Source organism: Maylandia zebra, linkage group LG11 (genome assembly GCF_041146795.1).
Source record: "Maylandia zebra isolate NMK-2024a linkage group LG11, Mzebra_GT3a, whole genome shotgun sequence".
Classification (NCBI taxonomy): domain Eukaryota; kingdom Metazoa; phylum Chordata; class Actinopteri; order Cichliformes; family Cichlidae; genus Maylandia; species Maylandia zebra.
This window is the reverse complement of record NC_135177.1, coordinates 13518060-13543827: the sequence shown is the minus strand read 5'-3', so window position 1 is coordinate 13543827 and position 25768 is coordinate 13518060. Positions and strand designations below refer to the sequence as shown.

Genomic DNA, 25768 nt, shown 5'->3' with positions numbered 1-25768 from the left:
TGTGATGTTCTGTGAAAATGCTCTCCACAGCGCCTGTATAGAAAATCCTGAGGATCTTTGGAGAGACCCTGAACTTCCTCAGTTGACACAGTCGGGTTACACAGCCGGGTTAAGAAATGTAATGACTGTTGTCTTTACTTGAACTTTGCAATAACAAAAAACTATGGTAAATACATTGAAAGCATCACTGGCTTTTATTTTGTTGAATGAAATATGTTCTCCGGAATTCGTCCCTGGCATTTTTATGTAACCTAGCTAGTTGGGAAGTTTTAAATTTATGCAGATTTCCACCGTTCCCTGCTCTTATATGGAGAGAAATTTGCCGCAAAAGACTGACATACTTCTATCCCTAGCTTATTAAGTTATTCGTAAGCCAGCTTCAAACATTTTTTAAAAACAATTTATTTATTCATTCTCATTTCCAGACAGTTTGATTAGAGTGAGGAAACAAAACCGTTTGGTTAGGTTTAGAAAAACATTTCAGTTTCAATAAAGTCAATCACCTTTTACGAAGCCACAATGGAAAACGTCTCACACGTGACCACATTTCACACAGTTTTAACTTAATTCACCAGTGTCCCCGCTGCCCTGTGGGCTGGCAAACACTGTAAGGCCTTTTGTCTGCCAATATCATTTAATTAATGACGTCATTCTACACTCTCACATGGATTGTGTGTATGCCCGCATTTAGACCCCGAAGACCGGAGTATGACCAGAGTTAGAGCTTACCTCCGGAATATTCAGAAGTACTCTGAAAATTATTTTTATAACACAAATTTAAAACTGAGTTTTATAAATTTCTCTGTTATAGTTTATTATAAAACGCCATTACAGCCACTTTAATTTGGATTCCAAGCGCCCGCTGTCTGTTGTGTTCACTCTAGTATCCTAGCAACGTGGGAATATACCATTTGGAGGTGGATCAGGTTAAAACTAATACAGCGTTTTTCACAAAATCACAGTTTTGCTTATATCTTATTTAAACCGAAACATTTTATTAAATATAATTACTTATCTGTATGCACATATAATGACTATGACGAGAAGATACAGCCTTTATTTCATGCCAACATTTTCACTACCCCCCACTCTTCCATTTGGAACAATGCGACCCATCACTCTTCCGCTCACAAACAGCGGGTCGTTGAAGAGGTAGGTTTCAAGCTACTTTAATGTGAAGTGTAAAAAAATAACAAGCTCAGCATTAATCGCAAATGTTTTTTATGAGCCTGTGTATAGGCGTGTGCAGGTCTCTTATAATTACTTTCACTTCAACTGTTAACTTTTTTTGTTCAAAGAGTGCAAACTACCTGAGCTCCTGAACGTACAACAGACCATGAAGCCCCCGAGGTCAACCGTTATTTTAAAGTTTACGTTAATGCCTCATAACATATATGTTTTTTCACACATAAAGGTTAATTATTTATTTTAAGCATAAAATACACACTTTGTTGTCTTGTCTTTCTGGGTGAATGTTAAGAGTTCGTTATGAAAGTGGTTGACTCTAATGAAGCTGCTGTAGTAAAACAGGTGTTCCGCTAATTAAAGGTAATCAGGCGGATTTTTTACAGGTGTGGCTCTCCAACAAATATAGTACCCCACCTTTAAATATATATATGTATTTGGATGTTGTTAAAACAGATTTATGACAAGATTCCCAGAGGTCCCATTTATCAAAACGCGTGCAAGAGCAGATAATATTCCATACGTACTGTACAACTTGCATGGTATAGTTTGAATTACTGTAAGGCTTCTGTTTTTCACTGATGGGAAAAAAAAGTTTGAAGTGAATAGATATAAATTAGGCCTTTTTTTTCTTCTCCACAGCAAATGGAAAACTTCATTCTGTACGAGGAGCTTGGGGCAGGCCACAACTCAGTTGTCTATAAAGGAAGAAGGAAGGGCAATCTCAACTATGTTGCCATCAAATGCACTGACAAAACCAAGAAATCCGAGATTACTAACCATGTAGGACAATGTTTGAACTTAGTAGTACATCTTCTAGTTGTATTAGTTTTATATACCAATAACAGAGTTGTTTTTAACAGTCCAAAGAAGGCTGTGATTAGTATTGATATATCTAACTGTCAATCTATTTTCCGCCTGTTAGGGGATGATCTCCCTTTCTGAGGCCACTGCTCCCAGTACACTAGCATATATACAGTGTGCTTTTCATATTGAATAAGATCATGTGAATGATTAGTGCATGATATTTTTAGGTGGAATTTGGCATTGAGCTTTGCCGTAAAAAGCCTGCTTTATAAAAGTGTTCTGATGATTCACTTTTGTATAAGGTACGCCTCACCCAGGATCTGGATCATCCAAATATAGCCAACTTCTACGAGTGGTATGAGACAAGTAACCACCTGTGGTTGGTGGTGGAGCTTTGTACAGGTCAGTCATTATTCCTGGCAGTTGTTATAAACAGTACCCGAATATCAAAGAATATATTTGATGAGAACCACAACTTATAGCAGCTTAAGGCTTAAATTACTTTAATATTTTAAGTTTTTAATAATAAATGTCCTTTCAGAATGTGTTTTTCCCCATTACTCATATATATTCAGTGTTGGTATAGTCTGTAACCACATTTTTTTTAAGCAGTGCAAGGTGTGTCATTCTTTGTTCTCTTTGTTTTTACCTCATGTGCCAAACTTGCATACAAACATGTGCTGTAAATTTCAGGGGGTTCCATGGAGTCTGTAATTGCCCATGATGGAAGCCTGTCACAAGATGCGGTACGAAGGTTTGGATGGCACTTAGTCAAAGGACTGAAACACATCCATGAGTTAGGAATCATTTTCTCTGACCTGACTCCTGCTAAGGTTTGCACCTGCATTCATCTCTATGTAAGTGTATAACAGCAATGCTACCATCATATATGAATGTTGTAATATTTCTCTTTCTGTTGCTCATAGATCCTACTTGATGGCAGCGGCATTCTGAAGTTTGGTAACTTCTGTCTGTCTAAGGCAGAGGGAGACACGCTGCAGGATTTCCTTACCTTGTTCTCTGCATCTGAGGAGATAGAGGAAGGAGACAGCAATCAGAACACTGACAACTTAAAGAAAAGATTACAAGGTTAGTAATCATGCTGTTTCTGTATGCTATCATTTGTTGACTGTATAAAACCAGCTGATTAGAGATAAGAGAGGCTCTAAAGATATACAGCTGTTAGTAGCTGCTGTTGATCAGATGGAAATGTAAGCAAGGTCTTAATGTTGCATCCAGTGCTCTGGGTGTGCAACCTTAGGAGAGGTATTTCACTTAAGGCAATGACAAAAACAAGTCTTGTGTAGGGAATGTTGTTTTGAAATCTTGGTGAGATTAAAAAATAGCAGCATAAAAACTTTTTAAAAAATTAAAATATGTTAAGACTATACCATATTGTATACTTTATACTATCTGTTTTTTAAACTACTCTGTGTGCATTTATGTATGTATATTTTCAGGTTCTACAGCTTACAGTGCTCCAGAGGTTTTGGAAGGATCAGAAACTAATATGAAGTCTGATCTCTGGTCTCTTGGTTGTATATTATACTACATGTACACCGGTACTGATATGCAAACAGACTCAAACTAATGAAAATACTAATTCTGGCCTGTAATATGTTATACGGTACTGTTCTATATTGTTTTTGTTTCCCAGGTACACCCCCCTTCTTCTCTGACAACTACACTGAATTGAGAGAGATGATCTTGAATAAGGAACCACCACCTCCCAGGCAGACAGGTGACAAACACTTCCTCGCACACCCACATCATTATATACAGACACAGACTCGCACACAAAGATGTCACATTTCATATAGTGTTTGATATTTAGAAAAAAATAGTTTTAACAGATAATTGTTGATTTTATTCTTGTTGTTGTTTGTTTGGTTAATTTTCTTCTTTGTACAGTGGTTTCTGCAGGTTCTCCCTGCCAGGATTTCCAGAGTCTTCTGAAAGGGTTGCTCAACAAAAACCCTGAGAGGAGGTTAAGCTCATACACACACAACAAACACTTACAATTCTGATACAGTTGCTATAGTTTCATCATCTGGATGCTCAAATGCTTCTATAAATCGATGCACATGTTCAGAAGCATTGCTCAGACAGTGGGATTTAATAAATGAGTGATCAGTATGAATGAATGAATGCTCAGTGTGCTGAAAACAAAAAATCACCACACCACTACACCACCTGTCTGAACTGACACAAAGCAGTCTGGGTTCATGGAGTCATGCTAGTTATGCCAAAGTCTGACCTTGCCATCTGTGTGCCTTAGCAGAAATTAAAATTCATTATTCATAATCATTAATTTTTCCAGTATTGCGTTGTCCAGTTTTTGTGAGTCTGTTCCCATTGCTGCTTCAAATTTCTGTTCTTGGCTGATAGGAGAGAACACACATGGTCCTGTTTTGTTGTAGCCCATCTGCCTGGAAGTTGTAAATGTTTTGGATGCTCTTCTGCTCACCCCAGCGTGGTTATCAGAGCTCTTTTCGGCTTTAATGTCAGGTCAGCACACTCTGGCCATTCTCCTGAGACTTTTGTCATTATCAAGGTATTTCTCACGGGGTATTTTTGTTTCTCACTCCAGTTCGACAGAGCTGTGCAGACTGCAGTGAGATCAGTAATTATAGAAATACCCAAACCAACTCGTGTGGCATCAACAGTCATGCCAGAATCATGGTTGGAAATACGGCCTGATCATATTTTTCCCAATTCTAATGACATTAACTGAAGCTTCTGAGTGCTTGCATGATGGATGTTCTATTATTTAACTGTCCTTTTATTTTGCCAATGCATTGCAAGAAGGACTCCCTTTCTAAATTACAAGAACAAATAAACTTGCAGGCCTGTGTAATGGAGCTAAGTCTGACTTGTAGTTTAGTGTAGTTTGATTTTCTACAAAATTACCAAGAAATTACACAGTACTTAAAAATACTTATGCAGTATTTAAAAATACAGTATAATACATACAGTATAATACCAGGAATTTAGGCACTACCTAAATTTTTTTATACATGCTTAAATTTACCTACAGTTTAATTATGTCTCTCTCTCTCTTTTTTTTTTTTTATATAAAAAACTGACTTATTAACCCCTTATTCTTGGGATACTACTTGTAGGTAAATGTAACTACAATGTAATTTCAAATAAAATAATTAAAGTTCCATTTACAGGGGAGTTGCTGTAGTTCCTGGTTGTATTGTAAGGTGTTACTCATAATGCATTTGATTTTTTGATGTATCTTTAGGATGAACTGGCCACAACTGCTGGCTCACCCTTTCTGGAAACAGATTATAAAGGAGGAAGAGGATGCCGAAAAAGGTGAAGAGAAGAATGAAGAAAATGAAGAGGCAGAAAATGTCTGCAAGGAGGTTGTTTCTTGTAGTTTCAGGTAGGTTATGTTTTTTCATTTTTCTAATCTGTTTTGATTTTAAAAGTCCAACATAATTACCAGCATTTATTTTCCTTGTTATTTTTGGCTGTCAGTCGGGATGTGAATCGTGTTTGACAAAGGTTGATATCAGAGAATTTAGCTAATAAAGAAACAGCTTGCAGAAAGGGTTCTGTATCGCCATTTTCACTCATGTGCTTCAGCATAGACCTTTTCTTGGCATTATCCGATGGAGCTACATACAAGAACACCGATGTTGGATTAAGTTGAATTGATCTTTAAATTTTCTTTTTTTGCCTGCAATATCTGTCTGGATCCATTCAAGAATAGTGCAGATGATAGCTGGGTGCATTCATGAGTAGACTTCATGTGTCCTGCTTTCTGCAGGAAGCACTTTCACTTACACCAACTGACCGAGTAAAACGAGTAGTAAGAACCCGTCTGAACGGAAATACTTCCTTTTTCTCTGTTACACGTTAGAAGGGGTAACTTCAGCCAGTGCTCAGACCTGAAAAAGAAAGAAAATGACCATGAAGTCTTTTTAGTTCTCACTACCTCCACAGACACACAAACACATGTGACCTTTTCCATCCGTGGCAAGCAGCGAGCCTTGCCAACAGCCACTTAGCCCTCAGTCAGCTAGCTTATGGGATGTCTGAGAAACTAATATCATCTCTTACAACAACTGACAGGCCATGTGACAGAAGGACTGACAGCCAAAATTCTGTCAACCACACATCCTCTGGAGCCTTGAGCCAAAGCCAGACCCTGAATAGTGAAGTCGGAAGGGAGAGAAGAAGAGAAGGAGAACCTGACGATGACTCTAAGTTAACTGGGAGTCTGCAAATGTGCCGCACACTGCAGCCCAATAAGTCATTCACACTAGGTAACAGATTCGTCAAAGTCTGTGTGGTTTAGATTAAGCAACAAAATTTAATACTTAGCCACAGTAAGCTACTTAACTTTGAATTTTAATTTTTACTTTAACACTAGTCATTTTTGTATATATGAACATTGTATGTGTGATAGATTCTGTTTTTTACAATATTTATCTTCAAACCATTAATTAATCATTAATCTGGTTTTATATTCCACTGTTTCGCTTTACCATTTTTTTGTACTAGAATTTGTTTGTGTTTGGTTTTGGTTTGTTGTAGGTCTACATTATACTAGTAGTTTCTATTGTGCAGATCTGATTTCTGCTTATTATGATGTAAGGTTCATCTTTCACCATACCACAAATTTATGTGTCTTTAAGTACACACGTGCTTACTTCTCCAGATAATGTTTCAGACCTGAAGCCAAAGAGTGGTTTGGATGAGGACAGCACTGAGGCCATTTTTCTGCTCAGGTATTCTGTACTCACTCTTTCCTAGTTTCCCTTACAGAGTTTTGTTCCTGTTTTCAGTGCACAAGTTTACAGATAAATCATTCCAGAGGAAGAATGTGAATCTCGTGTCTCAAAAGTGATATGTAAGCTTTGGATTTACTCTTACAGTAGGAACACACCTAGAACGAGTGGTACTCAGATGTCTATAGTAAACCATACATTGCTCTCCATACTCTTCTCTTCCTGTTCTTGTAGCTCCCGTGCCAACTCAATCAGAAACTGCAGTTCATCTGACTGTCCAAATCAGAACATTGCACCTCAGGTTACTCTCACTACCAGTAACTGTACTGACACTACACCCTGTGTGAAGGATCTTCTCCACACTGAATTTGATCTCACTGTCACCCCAGTCCTCGACAACCCCAAGGTAAAGGCGTGTAATTATATGATATGATGGCTGTTTCATATTTCTTTTTTTAATTCATTAAAATACATCTGTCAAACCTCTGTTAGTCTTTAAGTCTTCTTAGTGGGAAACTTTCTTGCTCCTTCTTACATAAGAATAAGACATTTATTAACAACCTTTACTAGCAATGTAGAAAAAATGGCTACAATTGACTATTTTGAGCTCTGTTTAACAGATTTTGAAGAACACACCTGGGCGATATGATCCTAAAACCCTATGTGTACCTGCATATTCAGGTATGTTTTTTGAGCTGGCACAAAGTCAGTTTAGTGTCCTGAAAAAAAGCAAAAAAGTATCTCAGTGTATTGTCCCTGGTTTTTATCTTGAATCCTCTCTATTTTCCTGCAGGTGAGAAGCTACAGTCTCTGAGTGATGAAGAGTGGACTGTCTTTCTATCACAGCTTTGTTCATCCATTGAAGAACAGAGCCACTCCACTTCCACGGCCACTCGATCCAAACTCAACCTCCTGTGCTACCTCGGCTGTGTGGTTGGACATACAGTTATCGCTAACAGGCTGATTAACTCAAGACTGGTAGGAAAACATATTTGTTTTAGACTCCTGTTGAAATATGATCTGCTGGGTGGGTTTCTTGAGAACAGTTGCATAACTGTGCAGCTTAATAGAATGTATTTAATATCTCAACCCTACATGACAGCAAGGGATCCTTAGTGTTAGCTGAGGAAGATTATAGTTGGAAATCTTTCCACTGGCATGTCTACAATTGAATATTTATAATGAGCTATTGTTTTCCAGTTTGTTCATTTTCTACTGACCTTGTGCTGTCTTTTTTTGTCTGTTTGTTTGCCCTGTCAACAGAGAACTTCAGTAAGAGGATGTAGGTGTGTGGGTCATGCTTTTGCTCCCAGCTAGTCATTAGTCAAGTGGGAGTCATTAGTACCGCACAAGGATGCAGTTTCATAGAATTATTCAGGGCTCAAATAAAGATACCTCTTTCAATCTGATTTTGGGCACAGAGTTCCTGAAAAAAATGTAAGATTAAGATTAACAAAAGCACAGGAAAATTATATTTAGAATGTTTTTTATTTATGGTATTATTACTGATATAACCATACTTTTTCTATCTGTAATTAAATAAAGTAATGATAATTGTTTTTTATACGGCTCATCTTTTCCACTCAACAATTTGAATTTGAAAAAAGTTAATTTCTTTTTACTAAAACACCGAACACTCTCATTAACAATCCTTTTAGAAGTCACAATGAACTTAGATTCCATGCTTTGTGGCAATATATCATCATTTTCTACATATTTACATTGTTTGCTATCCTTTTCCTTCTTTCTGTCACTCTAATTTCCTCAATTCTTCATTCAGCTTCTAGTTTTGGTCCACCTGTTGCGACAAGCTCCTAACTGGGACATGTAAGTATACAATGTATGTTTGTTCTATAAACAGGGGACACTGTAACATTGCTTTTTTTTAAAGTGCTAATTTCTGATGTGGCAAAACATTATGATTAAAGAAAAGCTACTGAATAATTAGAAGAAGCACGATTCTACATCCTCTCCCAATTGCTTTTTTTTAACATTGTTTTATGAACTGCAGTTCCTATGATTATATCTAGAGTGGTTAAGCATGCTCTAAGAAATTTGATGTTTATACATTTTCTTTGCTTTATGTTGTGTTTTTCTTCTAAGGATGGTGGAAAACTTAAACACCATGACCAGTTTTATAAAATCAGTAACTGAAAATGTTTTTAAAAAATCCCGAGATGATATCCAAGCTGAAAATTCACAATTAACATAATAAATAAAAATGAAAAATGCCTTGCAGACGGAGCAAGGTTCTCAGAGTGATGGGACTACTGGCTCTGCACTGTAGTGACCTTGGATTGGACAGTCCTGTTTCTGAGGTCAGGAATATACACACATACTAAATAGAGTTATGCTTATTTCCTTTAGATTTTTTTATTTCCATGTATTCATTTATTTATTTACTTAGGGAGAACAGCTACTGCTCATTTGCTCATTTTTTTTTAACCTTAACCTAACACAATTTTCAAATGTTAGTATAAAATTTATACTAGGGCTCCTAGCTAATTGTCACAATTGTGTAGGTGTGCCAACACAGATTTAAAACCCCAAGACATTATCAATGCAATTAAATAGATATTTTATTTATGGAATTTTATTTATTTATTATGTATTAGAAATAAAAGTGTAACACTGGCAACTATAGAAAGAGCAAAACAGTCATTTTATTTCAGACAAGTTATTTAATGCGCTGAGTAACCAAAAAATTGAGAAGTCCTGTTTTCTTCAAAATGTTTCATGATCCTCAGACCTGCAGTACAAATTTACACCACAATGTGGCAGTAAATACCAGAAAGAGCACATTTATTGATGTAAAAATGTAAATTTATCCACAACAAAATACATAAAGGTTGATTTAGCATGTCTTGCTTAATTTTATTGTGCATGTGGCCATAATTAGTACTTTTGTTTAGAGGCATGCAAACAATAATAAAAGCTTTTAGCTGAGGAAGGAGGAAAAAAACTGTCCTGAAACAAGATGTAGAAATACTTTATAGTACCAGTATTTACCAGCTGGCGGCGTTAAAAAGCTACAAGACAACCATAGCCTGTGTACAGTAAATAGGAACTTTAGAGATATCTTGCGCTCTCTTGCTTCTGCTCACTCTCGCTCTCTCTCTCTCTCTCTCTCCCTCTCTCTCTCTCACTTTTGCTCTCATCAGTTCAGTTAAATTCAGAGTGGCTATATTGGCACGGTGCTTCTGAAAAAAATATTGCCAAAATAATTTGAGTGTACACAATAATAGTGGTATAAATATTTATACAATTTATTTAATCAAGTATAACGATTAATATATAACTGTTATGTATCAGTCTATGATATATCATTTTCATGTTTGTGTCTGGATGAATCCATGTAATGTGTGTGTTTTGGTCATTCAGGGACCCTTGGGTGTGCCTCGCTCCTCGCCAAAGGAGTGTATATATAATATAAAGAGTTGAAGTACTTACTGTAAACATTGCTGTTTCATTAAACATTAGAAATTGTAGGAGGATGTGTATCTCTGACCACTCAACTCCACTCTACACAAAGAGTGACCACTAATGTACTTAGTTAAGATTGTTATTGGTGTGCTTCTAACCGTGGAGTAGATATTCTGCCATAATTTCTTTTGAAATTGGCCAGCTCTACTTCGACTTTTTTTCTTTTCTTTCTAATGTTTGAAAATGGTTTCTTGACATAATTTGGGGAACTGATTGGTGCTTGTAAAGCAGTGTTGTTGTGATAATAGCCAGAAAATGTCTGAGAGGGAGCAGTTAATCTCAGCCCCAGCTCACACAAGGGACTCTTTTCTGGGCTCATCTTTTAGTTTTGGAGGGCTTTGGACTAGAGGGTGTCTGAGGGCTAGATTTGAGGTGATTAATAAATTTGAGTGTTCAATTTTTAATTTTAATTTTCCATGGATGTCTGCCTCATTCTGCTCTGCATCCATTTGTGGCTGTTTTTCTGTGTACATGTGCAGTAAAGTGCATCTGCAGGACTATACATGTAAACAATTCAGTTTTTTCGCATAATTACTGTGGTGACTCAGTGGAGCCTTTACTTTACTGTCTTACAACAAAAATTGACTGGTTAACACTTTAGCTGAAATTTGGAACTCAAATGAGGAATCAAATTTGCTTTTAATTGCATTTACAGCTTAAGCTTTTTTCTTTTAGTGTATTTACTGCCACGTTGAAACTCCCTGATGCTGTAATGCTCATACCAAAACAGACTTCCCTCTAGTCACTAAGAGACTGGAATCATTGATTCTAAAAAATAAATACTTAATTTTCAGCCATGGCAATCACTTTTCATCAAGTTAAAAGGTTTGGTTTGTCAAAGTGAAATGAGCATATGTACAGTGGGGCAAAAAAGTATTTAGTCAGCCACCGATTGTGCAAGTTCCCCCACCTAAAATGATGACAGAGGTCAGTAATTTGCACCAGAGGTACACTTCAACTGTGAGAGACAGAATGTGAAAAAAAAATCCATGAATCCACATAGTAGGATTTGTAAAGAATTTATTCGTAAATCAGGGTGGAAAATAAGTATTTGGTCAATAACAAAAATACAACTCAATACTTTGTAATGTAACCCAACCAGTGCAGGGGCCTCCCTACACCCCGGACTCTGCGTTGTGTTAGTTTGTGTTGGATTGGGGTGCACCGCAGAGAGACCAGTCGGACACAGGCGCTCGATTTGTGGCTCGGACCGTGCCGTTTATTCGGAAGCAGGGGCAAACACCACTCCAACTCTGCTGCTGGCCCTTTTTGAATCACAGCAAACACTCCGTGACTATCAACATTGCAAAATACAACAACACATATACACAGAATACACATTAAGTAACAATAACCGTGCCTTCTACAACATTCCACGGTCTCGGCGATGAATACAACACAAAACTGATGCAGTTCGCCACTGGCAGTGCTTACCTTTTTGAATCACAGCAAACACTGAACCAAGATGGCGCCCGCGCGAACAAGAAATCTGAAGTACGGTGTCCTGCAGAGGACAAATGGTCAAAATTGCTAAATTTTACACCATATATGCAGCTCAACAGCGACACCTTGTGACTTATTCCAGTCACTACCTTACATCCGCCCCTCCTTTAAGTGATGGCGTCCCAGTCATCAAACAAAACAAAATAAAACAGAACAGTCTCACTATGTATACAAGAATAACGGTGGTGGAAGATGTGCAGTGTAATGCGAAAATGTCTGTGTTTCCTGCAGCCCTTCTTGCTTTGGCCCTCTGCCACAGCTTCCATCCCCTTTCTATCTTCTCCTGATCCTCCCCTGGTTCATTAACTCTCGACCCATAAGTCAGTCTCTTAGGGGGATGCCGACTCCTTGGCAAGTTCCTCCTTGGTTCACTTGGTCTGGGAGGTGAGTGGGTGACCCTGACAGTTTCATTCCCCCTCCAATCTTCACTCTCTTGTCCTGTCCCTGTGTCCCTTTCCTCTGGTCCCTTGGGGGCAAGTGATCCATTTGCTGCTTCAGGTGAAACTCCCTCCACACCTCCTTCCAGGCTATCAGCCTCCCCGTCTTCGATCATGTCCGACTCTTCATCCTGTCTGATTACTTCACCAGCCTGCTCTCCACTGTCCTCAATCCCTCCTCCATGAACCTCCTCCACGTCAAGCTCCATTTCCTCTCTTGCCTCCTCTCCCACCTGCTCCACGGGAAGAAACATACACTGCGTGACTAGGTTGCGGTGGACCACTCTCTCTGTATCACCATTTTCCGATCGCACCACATACACCGGCATGTCTGGCTGTTTCTTCACCACAATGTATGGACGTGACTCCCACTTGTCTCCTAGTTTGCTTCGCCCCTCCACATGACACACTTTAGCCAGGACTCTGTCACCCGGGCTGAAGCTTTGACTCTTTGCTTGTCGGTCATAGTATCTTTTCTGGTGACCCTTAGCCTGGCGAGAGGCCTGATTAGCCTGTGCATAAGCCTGTGACAAGCAGTCATGCAGGGTCTGGACATAATCGCTATATCCCCCCGACCCATTAGTGGTTGACAGCCCAAAGACCAAGTCGACAGGGAGCCGTGGATGCCTGCCAAACATCAGGTAGTATGGTGTGTACCCTGTCGAATCATGGCGGGTGCAGTTGTAGGCGTGTGTCATTGCATCCACATATTCGTGCCACCGGGGTTTCAGGTGAGGTTCTAGCGTCCCCAGCATGTTCATGAGGGTGCGGTTAAACCGTTCAGTTGTCCCGTTGCCCTGTGGGTGATAGGGCGTGGTGTGGGTCTTAGTGATGCCGGTGCATTTACACAGCTCCTTCACCACAGCACTTTCAAAATTGCGCCCTTGGTCTGCATGCAGTTTTGCTGGGAAGCCAAACCGACAGAAAAAGTTTCTATACAGCACCCTAGCCACTGTGCTGGCTTTTTGGTCTTTAGTGGGGTATGCTTGTGCATAGCGTGAGAAATGGTCAGTGACCACGAGGACATTTTCGATACCACCTTTTGATTTCTCAAGAGTCAAAAAATCCACACAAACTAGCTCCAAGGGGGCACTGCTGTGGATACTGACCAGGGGGGCCCTGACCCCTGCGGTTGGAGTTTTCCTAAGGCAGCACCTCTCACATTGTTCGCACCAAGCCTTGATTTCCTGGAACATCCGTGGCCAATAAAACCTCTCCCTTATCATGTGCAATGTCCTCTCAAAACCAAGGTGGCCTGAGTCATCGTGGAGAGCAGTCTTCACTGATATACGCAAATCCTCTGGTAGCACCAATTGCTCAATTACTCCCCTTTGGCTGTCTTGGACGCAGCGGTACAGGATGCCATCCCTTACCGCTAACCTTCTCCACTCCTTTAAGAGAAGGCGCACGTGCCCTTCAGCACTCATTCGCTCGCTGCGGCTCGGCTTCTGGTTCATACTCTTATAGTGCAAGACGGGGCCAATAACAAGGTCTTTTTTCTGCCCTGCACGGAGCTCCTGTTTGGTCATGGTGGGCAGGGATTCCATCCCCACATCCCTGTAAGGCTCAGTGGATGTAGGTGGCCCGAGTTCCAGTTCCTCCCCTGTAGGCGTGCCATGGCCAGTGAGGCTTTGAGTATCCTGGGTAGCCTGTGTCACACCATGCCCCTGTTCGTCGACACCCACCCACTGAGGGCATGTCTGTAGGATGTGCATGACCTCCTGGTTAGACATGCGAGAGAGGGCGTCAGCGTTTGTGTTGCTCTGTCCCCTCCGATACTGGACATCGAAATCGAAAGCAGCCAGCCTAGACACCCACCGCTGGCCTGTGGCATCCAGCTTCGCTGATGACATAACATACTTGAGAGGGTTGTTGTCTGTCTGGACAGAGAATCTACGCCCATAGAGGTGGTCATAGAATTTGTCGGTGACCGCCCATTTAAGAGCAAGGAACTCGAGTTTGTGTGCAGGATACCTTGTCTCTGCTGGGCTCAAACCTCTACTGGCGAAGGCTATGACCCTCTCAGCTCCACCTTGGATCTGAGCTAGAACGGCGCCCAGACCCTCCCCTGAGGCGTCCGTCTGCAGAACGAAGGGCAAGCTATAGTCAGGATATCCCAGCACTGGAGCGCTTGTCAGCCTTTCTTTTAGGGTCTTAAATGCCTTCTCGTATTCATCTGTCCACAAAAAGGGTGGGTCGGTAGCCAGACTTTTCTTTCCCCCTCTCCTTTTCTTTCTGGGGTCACCAGCAGTTAGGCGGTACAGGGGAGCAGCTAGGGTAGAGTACCCACTTACATACCGCCTATAGTATCCAGCGAATCCCAGGAATTGCAACACTTCTTTGCGATTTGTGGGCCTCACCCAGTTTTTCACCTTGCTGATCTTCTCTGGGTCTGTCCGGATCCCCTCAGCAGACACTAAGTGACCCAAATACTGAACCTCCTTTCTCACTAGGTGGCATTTAGAAGGCTTTAACTTCAAGCCATGCTCCCGAAGCCGATCGAACACCAGCTGCAGTCTTTCCAGATGCTCATCAAAGGTTTTGGAGAATATGATGAGATCATCAAGATAGATTAGGAGGTGGGTGAAGTTCAAGTCGCCAAAGCAGCAGGTCATGAGTCTCTGAAAGGTGGAGGGAGCATTCTGCAGTCCAAAGGGCATACGATTTGCTTCAAACAGCCCCATAGGGGTGCTGAATGCCGTCTTGTGTTTGTCATGCTCCGCCACCTCCACCTGCCAATAACCAGAGGTGAGGTCAAGGGTGGAGAAGTATCTTGCCTGCCCTAGAGCCTCCAGGGCTTCCTCTATTCTGGGGAGAGGGAAAGCATCTCTCGTGCTACAGGAGTTCAGTTTCCTGTAGTCAATACACAGCCTTAGTGATCCATCTTTCTTGGTTACGATCACGACTGGTGAAGCATATGGACTTTTGCTGGGCCTGATAACTCCTGCTACCTCCATTTCTGTCAGCAACCTTCTCACATCCTGCCACTGTGATGGGGGGATCTTACGGTAAGGCAGTCGAAATGGCTTAGAGTCGACCAGAGGGATTTCATGTTGCACAGTCTTTGTATGGCCGTAATCCAGGGGGTGCTGTGAGAACACACCCATGTTCCTTTCCACAAGCTCTTTAAGAAGGGAACGCTGGTGCTCGTTTTCGACATCTGCTCCACTTAAATCCACTTCCTGGCTTGCCACAACGTGGTCCATACCCAGGCATGCTTCTCTGCCTCCGCTAATGTGATGGCTGCCCCGCACCCTGTCTGAAAAGTCCACAATACTTTCCACCAGAGATGCCCTGGCCAGATGCGTGTGAGGCTTGATAGTGATAGCATGCTGGGAGAGGTTCATCACTCTTACCGGGGCACATCCTTTCTTTACATCAGCAAGAACTCTGGCGACCAGGATGTCTTGGCTGAGCCGCAGGGAGGGGTGGCCTTCAATTAGGGCTGTATAAGTCTTTCTTTGTGGTCCAGCTTTTATTTTGCACATTAAATCCATCTCTTTCCCTGCTTGAATGTGCACCTTGCGACCAGTATAAACAACAGGGCCCACTGTGTCATCCATATCACACTGGTCAGTGCTCTCAATCTCTAGCAGGGAGGCGTGCCACTCCGGATGTCTCCTTGACCTGGAGGAGGAACTGCTGGCCGTAGGTTGCCTGGAGGTGACTTCTGGAGGCACGGAGGACATTAGTTCCCACAAGCAGAGGAACAGAGGAGCGGTACTCTGTGTTAGTGACAACAAAAGCAGGCACACCCTTAAACTCTCTCCCCAACAATTTTAGGTTGATGCGTAGCACACCATGGTAGGTGACACTCTGGCCCCCTGCACCTTCTATGGGTATCTTAGAAGGCTGCAGTTTTTGTTTATGGAGGGTGGGGTGGCTGCGCCAGTACTGATGCGTAATACTGGTTATCTGGGAGCCAGAGTCGATGAGTGCCCTGCACTTCATTCCGTTGACTTCCACCTCCCCCTCATTCCTGGGACCAACTAGGGGAGTGCTCTCTCCTCCGTCACCTTTGTTCACCTGCAGTGTGGGGACTTGCTGCTCGCCCATGGTTGCCCCGGCGACCATGGGCTTTATCTGTTTAAAGGCTGAGCTGAGTAAGTGTTTCCCTCCATGGGGGTCACAGGCTGAGGATCGTGTGCCCACGTCTGTTCAGGCCCCGGGAGCACTGCTCTGCAAACCCGGGCTATATGTCCTTGCTTCCCACACCAGTAGCATGTGACCACTGACATTGGGGTTGTAGCCCCAGGTGGTGGTCGGACTCTCAGTGGAGTGGCAGAGGATGGAGCATAAATTCTCGATTCAAGGTGGGTTAACTTGGCCATCTGCTCCTCCTGGCTCAATGCTAATTTCTTGACCATCTCTGCTAGCTCTGACCACTCTGAGGAATGTTTAGCCTTTTCTGCCTTCACATTCACACTACACTCTGATGCCACTTGTACCTGGGCATAAGTTTTCTTTGATTTGTTTTGAGGCTGGTATCTCTTTGTTTCTTTTGCTAAATTTCGGAGCTCAGCCTGCAGCTCACGGAAACTCAAAAGCCGGGGCTTCATTGGCGAGATCCTCGCATACACATCCTCATCATTAATCCCCCGTATGAACTGCCGGGTGAGTTTACTGTCACGGTCAGGAAAAGGCTTGCCTCCTCTTTGGTTTTCTTCCACAGCTCGCAGTGTTGCCTCCAGTGCTATAGCATATGAACAGGCAGACTCCCCAGACCTCTGAACACGCTCATAGAAGTCCGCTAGTAGATCTGAGGAGCTCTGTGTGTCGCTGTACTCTGCTCTCAGTTCTTCGAATGCCCTTTCAGGTGTTTGGTCATGGAGAGGTAGATTCAGGACCAGCTTTCGGGCTTCACCAGTTAGGTGACGCACCACCGTGGAAAAGCGGAGGTGAATGGGGAGCTCTATTGCCTCAAGAAGATACTGCATGTCACGAATCCAGTCCTCTACATGCACCTTGCTGTCAGCACTGCCAGTGAAGACTTGGACATTTTTCACTTGATGAGTCTGTATAAAACCACCGTAGGCAGCTAATGGGGGGTTAGCGTTGGCTGCAGCCCGGCCCGGAGCGCTTAAAGATGTATGCACCTGCTGGGGGGGTATGCCAGGGTGTCCACTAACTTGGGGGTCTAAAGCAGAGGTTGGTACGTGCATTGAGGCATGGGTGCCGGGTGGGGCTATAAAACCTCCATGGGTCATATTCACGATAGGGGGCATGACAGTGTTGGGGCTTATAGCAGATGAGTGGAGGGGGGCTCGAGAGTCGTGGACAGCAGCTAGTGGCATGTGGGGCAAACGGGGCGTCAGCCCATGCTTTGAACTTTCAAGGGTCTGCTCGGCTGCAGAGGGATTATTCATTGTGCCCACTCCCTGCACTGTTAGGGGGCTTGGCATGGCGGCTTGGGGGGCAGGTGTGGAATACAGATGGCTGGTGTATGCTTGGGGGCTGAATGGAACGGTCATCGTTGGGTAAGGAGTGTTAAGTGATTGGTTCAGGGTGGGATGCTGGGTACTGTGCACCGCTGGGTAGTTGGGATATGAGGCAACATGGGGTGCCGGTGTAGCAGTGGGCCCATGGACACTGGCCTGAGGGGAAAAAGCAGGGGGCATAGTTATCTGTACATCTGGCCGAAACACTGGAGGGGCTGTAGTTAGAGGGCTGTGGTTGGACTGGCTTGTCTGGTTGGTTGGCACTGACCTTGGGCGAATTTCAGATAGGTGTGAGGGCACCTGCATTTGGCCTCCATAGGGTGGCAGTGGTGGGGCATGAGCTGGAGCCACGCCAAGATCAGTCTGGGGTGAAAGCATGGTTGGTGGTGGGGTCTGTTGTGTGCCCAGCCCAGAGTCGGTGAGGTCCCTGATTGGGGTGTGATACTGTAACCGCTGGCCAGTGAAGCTGGGGAACTGGGTGACCAGCTTCGACTTCACTGATGACTGTTGGTCCACTGTACTGGCGCTAGCTGTAGCCCCTTCATTCAAAAGGTGAGGCTGTGCCCTCTTTGCAAAGTCTCTCAACATTTTCACTGTCCTGTATCTCTAATTTAGCTGCACCAGAAAATGTGTGTGGGCTACTTGTAGTATGCTTAACTGTGAGTAAGTACAATATATTTCTAGTAAAATAGAACACAACACAGATGTATGACAACTATCATTCTATAACGCAGAAAAAAAAAGAATTCACAAAAAAACAGCATTAAACTCAGAGCGTAGTTAAACAACTATCTTCAGCACAGAGGTTGTGAATGACACAAATCAGCAGCAATTGCTTAACCGTATTCAATGATTATCATTATAGACAGGGAACATCATTTAGCATTCTTTCTACAATTCAAGTCTCTGAGTCTTTTTTTTTTTTTTTTCAGGGACAGAAACCCTCAAATGAAACCACCCCAAGAGTTCACTTTCAAAGGATATGCCTGGGGAGATGAAAGTCCCAGTAATACAGCTGCACAGGCAGTTATATACTTAGTTCAGCACCCCATCAGATGGCGACACCTCTTACTATGGCTGCGTAGCTGGGGGGTGTCGGCATTGCTTTCTCTTCGGTCTCGAAGTGCCACAAATCCGGGTCACGGCACCAAAGATGTAACCCAACCAGTGCAGGGGCTTCCCTACACCCCGGACTCTGCGTTGTGTTAGTTTGTGTTGGATTGGGGTGCACCGCAGAGAGACCAGTCGGACACAGGCGCTCGATTTGTGGCTCGGACCGTGCCGTTTATTCGGAAGCAGGGGCAAACACCACTCCAACTCTGCTGCTGGCCCTTTTTGAATCACAGCAAACACTCCGTGACTATCAACATTGCAAAATACAACAACACATATACACAGAATACACATTAAGTAACAATAACCGTGCCTTCTACAACATTCCACGGTCTCGGCGATGAATACAACACAAAACTGATGCAGTTCGCCACTGGCAGTGCTTACCTTTTTGAATCACAGCAAACACTGAACCAAGATGGCGCCCGCGCGAACAAGAAATCTGAAGTACGGTGTCCTGCAGAGGACAAATGGTCAAAATTGCTAAATTTTACACCATATATGGAGCTCAACAGCGACACCTTGTGACTTATTCCAGTCACTACCTTACAGTAACATAACCTTTGTTGGCAATAACAGAGGTCAAACGTTTACTATAGGTCTTTACCAGGTTTGCACACACAGTAGCTGGTATTTTGGCCCATTCCTCCATGCAGATCTTCTCGAGAGCAGTGATGTTTTGGGGCTGTCGCCGAGCAACACGGACTTTCAACTCCCGCCACAGATTTTCTATGGGGTTGAGGTCTGGAGACTGGCTAGGCCACTCCAGGACTTTCAAATGCTTCTTACGGAGCCACTCCTTTGTTGCCCGGGCGGTGTGTTTTGGATCATTGTCATGTTGGAAGACCCAGCCTCGTTTCATCTTCAAAGTTCTCACTGATGGAAGGAGGTTTTGGCTCAAAATCTCACGATACATGGCCCCATTCATTCTGTCCTTAACACGGATCAGTCGTCCTGTCCCCTTGGCAGAAAAACAGCCCCATAGCATGATGTTTCCACCCCCATGCTTCACAGTAGGTATGGTGTTCTTGGGATGCAACTCAGTATTCTTCTTCCTCCAAACACGACGAGTTGAGTTTATACCAAAAAGTTCTACTTTGGTTTCATCTGACCACATGACATTCTCCCAATCCTCTGCTGTATCATCCATGTGCTCTCTGGCAAACTTCAGACGGGCCTGGACATGCACTGGCTTCAGCAGCGGAACACGTCTGGCACTGCGGGATTTGATTCCCTGCCGTTGTAGTGTGTTACTGATGGTGACCTTTGTTACTTTGGTCCCAGCTCTCTGCAGGTCATTCACCAGGTCCCCCCGTGTGGTTCTGGGATCTTTGCTCACCGTTCTCATGATCATTTTGACCCCACGGGATGAGATCTTGCGTGGAGCCCCAGATCGAGGGAGATTATCAGTGGTCTTGTATGTCTTCCATTTTCTGATGATTGCTCCCACAGTTGATTTTTCCACACCAAGCTGCTTGCCTATTGTAGATTCACTCTTCCCAGTCTGGTGCAGGTCTACAATACTTTTCCTGGTGTCCTTCAAAAGCTCTTTGGTCTTGGCCATGGCGGAGTTTGGAGTCTGACTGTTTGAGGCTGTGGACAGGTGTCTTTTATACAGATGATGAGTTCAAACAGGTGCCATTCATACAGGTAACGAGTGGGGGACAGAAAAGCTTCTTACAGAAGACGTTACAGGTCTGTGAGAGCCAGAGATTTTCCTTGTTTGAGGTGACCAAATACTTATTTTCCACCCTGGTTTACGAATAAATTCTTTACAAATCCTACCATGTGAATTCATGGATTTTTTTTTTTCACATTCTGTCTCTCACAGTTGAAGTGTACCTCTGGTGCAAATTACTGACCTCTGTCATCATTTTAAGTGGGGGAACTTGCACAATCGGTGGCTGACTAAATACTTTTTTGCCCCACTGTATGTTCAATAGTACAGTGGTTTAGGTGGAAGATTTTAATTTATCATGGGTCATCCATAAACAATATTTAGTGACCTTTTTTATGAATGTGCCTATGCACATGCTGACATAGATGCCATGGTACTTACATGGTCATGTTTAGTGCCACAAATGAGAGAAATTAGCCTTATGATAAAATATTGATATTACCAGTGGCCATATTGGCAGGAATGTATTGATTGTCTTGTTTTTGTTTGTCTGATTTTTACTATATACTGATATGTGATTTGTCAGATAATGTAACTTTAAAGCCTTTGCAGATTTGTCATCACTGTCTAGGGCCCATCATAAGCATTGCAGTTTATTGGTTTCCCTTGTTGAGTCATTTCTCTAAAGAGTCCCCTCTGAACTTTCTGTTAACTATGTACAAGCAGAAGGGAGAGACGCATTACCAGTGAGACTTACAAAACAAGTAGTTTCTGATTTGTAGTTTCATCATATCAGGCATCATTTTTTTGAGTCCTGGACATTGGCAGATTCTTGATGGAGTTTAAAAAATGGCTTCATCAAAGTAGAATCTACTGGGGGTGTATAAATGGCACAGAGATCTAGCTATGTGCTATTTGTCAGTGATGCCCAGGGCTTATTCTTATTTACCATGGTTTACTGTCGACATCTTACGCCAGAGAACTGTTTTATACCACACCAGTTGTCTTCTGGCTCTTTGCTGCTACTGGGATGGCTGTAGCTCAGGCAGTAGAGCAGGTCATCTACTGATCATCTACTGATACTGGTGGTTTGATTCCTGGCTTCCCCTAGTCTGCATGCCTCTTGGTCAAGATACTAACCCCAAATTGCTCTCCGATGCATCCCTCGGAGTATGAATGTGTGTGTGAATGTTAGTTAGAAAGCACTAAGAAAATGTGCTTGTTTGAATCGGTGAATGCACATGTTGTGTAAAGTGCTTTGAGTGCTCAGAAGAGTAGAAAAGCGCTATATAAGAACCAGTCTATTTACCATTTACCGAGTCATCACAGCGATATACAAAATGGACGACTTTGGCATCGCAGTTTCTCTTTAGTGAATTGTTAAAAACCAATGATGAGTGGAAAAAAATCAGCTACTAATGACAAGGATAACAAAAAGCATTATATAAATAATCTTTGTGTCTGTAGTCGTGTGTCCATCTATAGACGCAGCAGAGGTGTTTTGTGTGTTTCTGCAAGTGTGCTTTTTTTTTTTTTTTTTTTAAACCATGTTTATGCGAGGACTCAGCAGGGGTCTCTTTTATGATATTTTGTGTGTGTGTGTGTGTGTGGGGGGGGGGGGGGGTTGTTTGTTTGTTTTTTTTCCTTCTTTTGGTGCATCTGTGTTTGTGTTTGTCCTTATGTTATAGTGATGCTAACAGATGACCAATAAAAGATTTTTTTCTCTGGTGTGTGTGTGTGTGTGTGTGTGTGTGTGTTTTCTCAGCAGGGGTCCTCTCACTGATATTCTGCTAATCAGAGTTTTGGGGCTGGGCTTAGTTACCATGGTAGCTGCTATATGCTTTCATTACTCTTCAATAGACACACTCGTCTGTCTCTCTTCCTGTCTCACTGTTCTTTCTTCCTGTCCTGTTTGTTTCTCTTTTGTCTTTCTACAGTGAGTCTGTCATTGTCCTTCAGCCGTCAAATAGAATTAAATGAAAAATAAATGTTTTGTTTTAATGTTACTAATGCATGTTTCTTGCTTTCTTAATGTGAGATAGAGAAGCTGTGCTTTCAAAATCCACTACACATGATCTTCCCCAGATTTTCTGGGAGTTTTGCCACAAAAGCTTGAACTGTGAAGGGTTATAGGAAAGCAATGAATTTTAAAAGCTCACAGCAATCCTTAAGAAGACATATTCAGAGGGCAATGGCTCAACAAAGACATTTCTGGATTTCTAAATATCCTTTGTAAAAAAGAAAAAAAAAGTTTGGACTGACTGTGTTGTGTAATTATGTTAAGCCTGATTTTGATTAAAGTTAAATAAAGTTGATTAAAGTGGCACGTCTGGATACTCTTATGGGTAAACAATATAAAAGTCTTGTTTCCTAGAGATATTTGGTGAATGTGTTTTTAGATGCTGTGATAATCTGTGCCTCACATTGTTAGTATAAGATATGTGATCCATTAATCTGAATTTAGCCGTGCAACAAACTGACAAACTATCCAGGTGTGCCCCCGCCTTTCACGCTATGACAGCTGGGATTGAAATCTGGTGTACTGATTTATAAGTCAGTCTCCTCTGTCACCACTTTATGGGCTTGTATTACCTATTAATTCTGGCTGAGTCTTCAGTCTTCTATAAGGCTAATAGTCCACCGCAGTAACTGGTCATCGCACTGTTTATTGTGTGTGTGTGTGTGTGTGTGTGTGTGTCTGCGTTGTTGTTTATGTGTGTTAATTAAGTGCATGGGTTTGTATTTCCTTGTGTGCATTGATGTGCATAGTTTTCACCTGAAGTGCTGATGCTGAGATAATTGTAAGGTGTTCTCTGGGAATTATTTTTTATATGTCTTCATGTAGGCTTTTTTTTTCTCTACCTCTCCCCTCTCCCTGAGTACAGCTGCTTGACCAGTTTCTAACACACCCCAGCATATTAATTCCCAACCTTTTCCATTTAGAAATTGTTAGTGGTTTGATCTCACTAAGGGAGTGAGAGAGAAGATTGGAAAATGGCAAAATACAATTGCTTGAGTGTAACTGTAGTGCTGTAATAGAATCACAGCAGGCAAATTTAAAATGGAAGAGAAGGAGAAAATGTGTTCAACAATACAGAAATGATACAAAACTGGGAGAGAATGGAAACAATGGAAAAAATAAAGAAGAAAGCAGGAACAAAAGAGGAATGAGGCAGAACTTGCATCAGATCACAGAGGGGGAAAAGCTGGCAGTAATGCTAATGTCAGGAAGCAGCCAGCCAGAAAGGCTGTGTTTGCATATAATTAAGTCTGTGTGTGTGTGTTTACATCTGAGTTCAATGGGATTTTTTTTTTTTTTTTTTATTTAATGTATATCCCATCCATGCTTCTGTTTTCTTAACTCTGCCCCCCTGAACTGGATGAATAGAGGGCCTTGAGCATATCCATCCTCTAAGTCATGAAATACACCCTGGACATGTTTCCAGCCTTTCACAGGGCTATAGATAAACCAATTATGTCTTATTCCAGCAGCTAATAATCTTGTCCTTACTTAAAAGGTAAACCATAATATTATATTTTAACTCCATACACAAAGTATTTTGTTACACATTTTTGCTGTTTGTTTGTTTTTTAACATTATGCAACTTATACAACAGTTTATTACCCAAGGAGTATTTGATGTGAGAGCAGTGTCCCTACTGTAAAAACCAACCTCAGTGCTGTAAACCTGTTGACCTCATCACTCATTTTTTCTCAAAGTCAAGCTTTGACTGGTGGATTTGTTTGGGAAGATCCAACCTGAGCATCACTCTGGGTCCTGCAGCCTTTCACTACTGGCTTTGTGTTAACCTCATAGAAGAAGTGACAATATTGCATTTGCAGGTTCTTTCAAAGAACATCAGTGGATAATTGTTCAGCTTTACTAAAACAAACAGTTGTTAAATGTTTTTCAGGTTAGCATGACATTGTTGCCGTTTTAGTCATCAAATTCTAAATAATATGCATGTCTTCGTTCCTCAAAAGTTGTAGACCAGGTTTTTGTTGACTACAACACAGGCAGCTCCTGGTAGATTTGGACTATAATCCTACACAGTGGGACAGCTTTGCAGGCTTTGAAATTATGATCTCTGTAATAGTGGCCTTAGTGACTTTGACAAAATCAATTTTCCTGTTTTTCCTTAATATTTTTAGTTGATTGCGTTCATAAATTAGATATTTGGTTTTAGCTAAGCTTTTTGTATTTGCTACCTCAACTTAAAAATAATGTTAGAATATAAGAGTTTTGAAGTTGAAATTTTTATGTGCTAGCAGAGCATTGCCATGCTTCTGGTGATGTCTCTGGGTAATACAGATGCCCCTGGCTTGTATTAAAAAATAGAATATGTCCAGCCCTAGGGAAATATATAAATGTAAAATGAATTGTAATTTTATTGTGCAGATAGTTTTTTTTTTTAAATTATTATTATTATTATTATTATTATTGTTTTTTAAATTTTCATGTGATTGAACTTTAATTGAAAATAGAAGTACTATTGAAAGTGTTTGTCATGCTCTTTGCAGGCTGTGTCCACACTAACAGACCTGCTGAGGGATAATCTAAGGAACAGTAAAATAAAACGGCTCCTGCTGCCACCACTCGCGGAGTTCCTCTACCTCATCTCCTCTCAGGTACACTTTGAATGTCAGAAGCCAACGTGAAGAGACATTTTTAAAGAGATAGATATGTTGCAGTTTATTGAAACATGATTATGTTTCCAAACACGTCTATAGAAGTCGGTCCACATGCATACTTGCTTTAGGCATGAAAAGGACACTCATTGCAGGAGGTTGCATAAGTGGCAAGAACATTACTCGTTTTTTTTAACACTCATTCTTTGTGAAGTAGATTTTTCCTTGATTAGAAGAGGTATAACAGAAGAGGAACTGTTAATAGAAATGTTATTTGGCATTTTTGTCAAGAAGAAACCAGCAGATTGGGGCAGGTGCATTTCTTACTATTTGATTTTATTCTTTTTTTTACCGTTAACCTGCGATTAAAGTCTGTTTTCCATACACCATTGTTAAGACTAATTCATGAAGGTCTTTAATTAGTCTCAGACAAATTCTCTTAATATTGTTCTACATACTAGACAAGGCAGTGGCATATTATGTCATTAAATGACCCGAACAATTATGTTAATACAAGCAGTAAGGAATACAATGAAAGAAATGATTCACTGGCTGCTCACCTTGCTGTTAACTTTAAGTGGCTGTGAATGTGTCATATCATCTTTCGCCAATAGTTCAGCAGTGAAATTGATTTCTTCAGTTAATAAGTAAAAATGAACACAGAATTGATGTCACAAGTAAGACTGTTTGTTATTTCTTCAGTGGTAATGTTCAGCTTTAGGTGAAATGAATGAAAGTACTCTGTCATCAGGTAATGGACTTTATATCTACACACTAACTAAATTCAGTTGAAATTTAATTGACCCCCAG

General features: G+C 41.7%; 1 protein-coding gene across 6 annotated transcripts in view; it reads left to right on the top strand.

The window, feature by feature from the left end:
* Nucleotides 1-1108: 1108 nt before the first annotated feature.
* The window catches only part of ulk4 (unc-51 like kinase 4), a 107212-nt gene continuing 82552 nt past the window's right edge, over nucleotides 1109-25768 (top strand). For 3 of the 6 annotated variants that reach the window (XR_013100775.1, XR_013100774.1, XM_004568125.4), the window contains exons 1-18: nucleotides 1622-1727; nucleotides 1828-1968; nucleotides 2295-2394; nucleotides 2686-2825; nucleotides 2919-3081; nucleotides 3453-3554; nucleotides 3650-3733; nucleotides 3904-3979; nucleotides 4381-4500; nucleotides 5243-5386; nucleotides 6079-6272; nucleotides 6668-6737; nucleotides 6972-7143; nucleotides 7358-7418; nucleotides 7531-7715; nucleotides 8518-8564; nucleotides 8977-9055; nucleotides 24851-24958. Coding sequence is in view for 4 of the 6 variants with exons in the window: in XM_004568125.4 (XP_004568182.2) it covers nucleotides 1725-1727; nucleotides 1828-1968; nucleotides 2295-2394; nucleotides 2686-2825; nucleotides 2919-3081; nucleotides 3453-3554; nucleotides 3650-3733; nucleotides 3904-3979; nucleotides 4381-4500; nucleotides 5243-5386; nucleotides 6079-6272; nucleotides 6668-6737; nucleotides 6972-7143; nucleotides 7358-7418; nucleotides 7531-7715; nucleotides 8518-8564; nucleotides 8977-9055; nucleotides 24851-24958 (1989 nt within the window). In the remaining 2 variants the exon portion in view is untranslated. Of the gene's footprint in view, nucleotides 1153-1621; nucleotides 1728-1827; nucleotides 1969-2294; nucleotides 2395-2685; nucleotides 2826-2918; nucleotides 3082-3452; nucleotides 3555-3649; nucleotides 3734-3903; nucleotides 3980-4380; nucleotides 4501-5242; nucleotides 5387-6078; nucleotides 6273-6667; nucleotides 6738-6971; nucleotides 7144-7357; nucleotides 7419-7530; nucleotides 7716-8517; nucleotides 8565-8976; nucleotides 9056-24850; nucleotides 24959-25768 lie in introns of those variants that run through there. The other 3 variants (XM_012923796.3, XM_076889804.1, XM_012923797.3) reach the window with 3 other exon arrangements.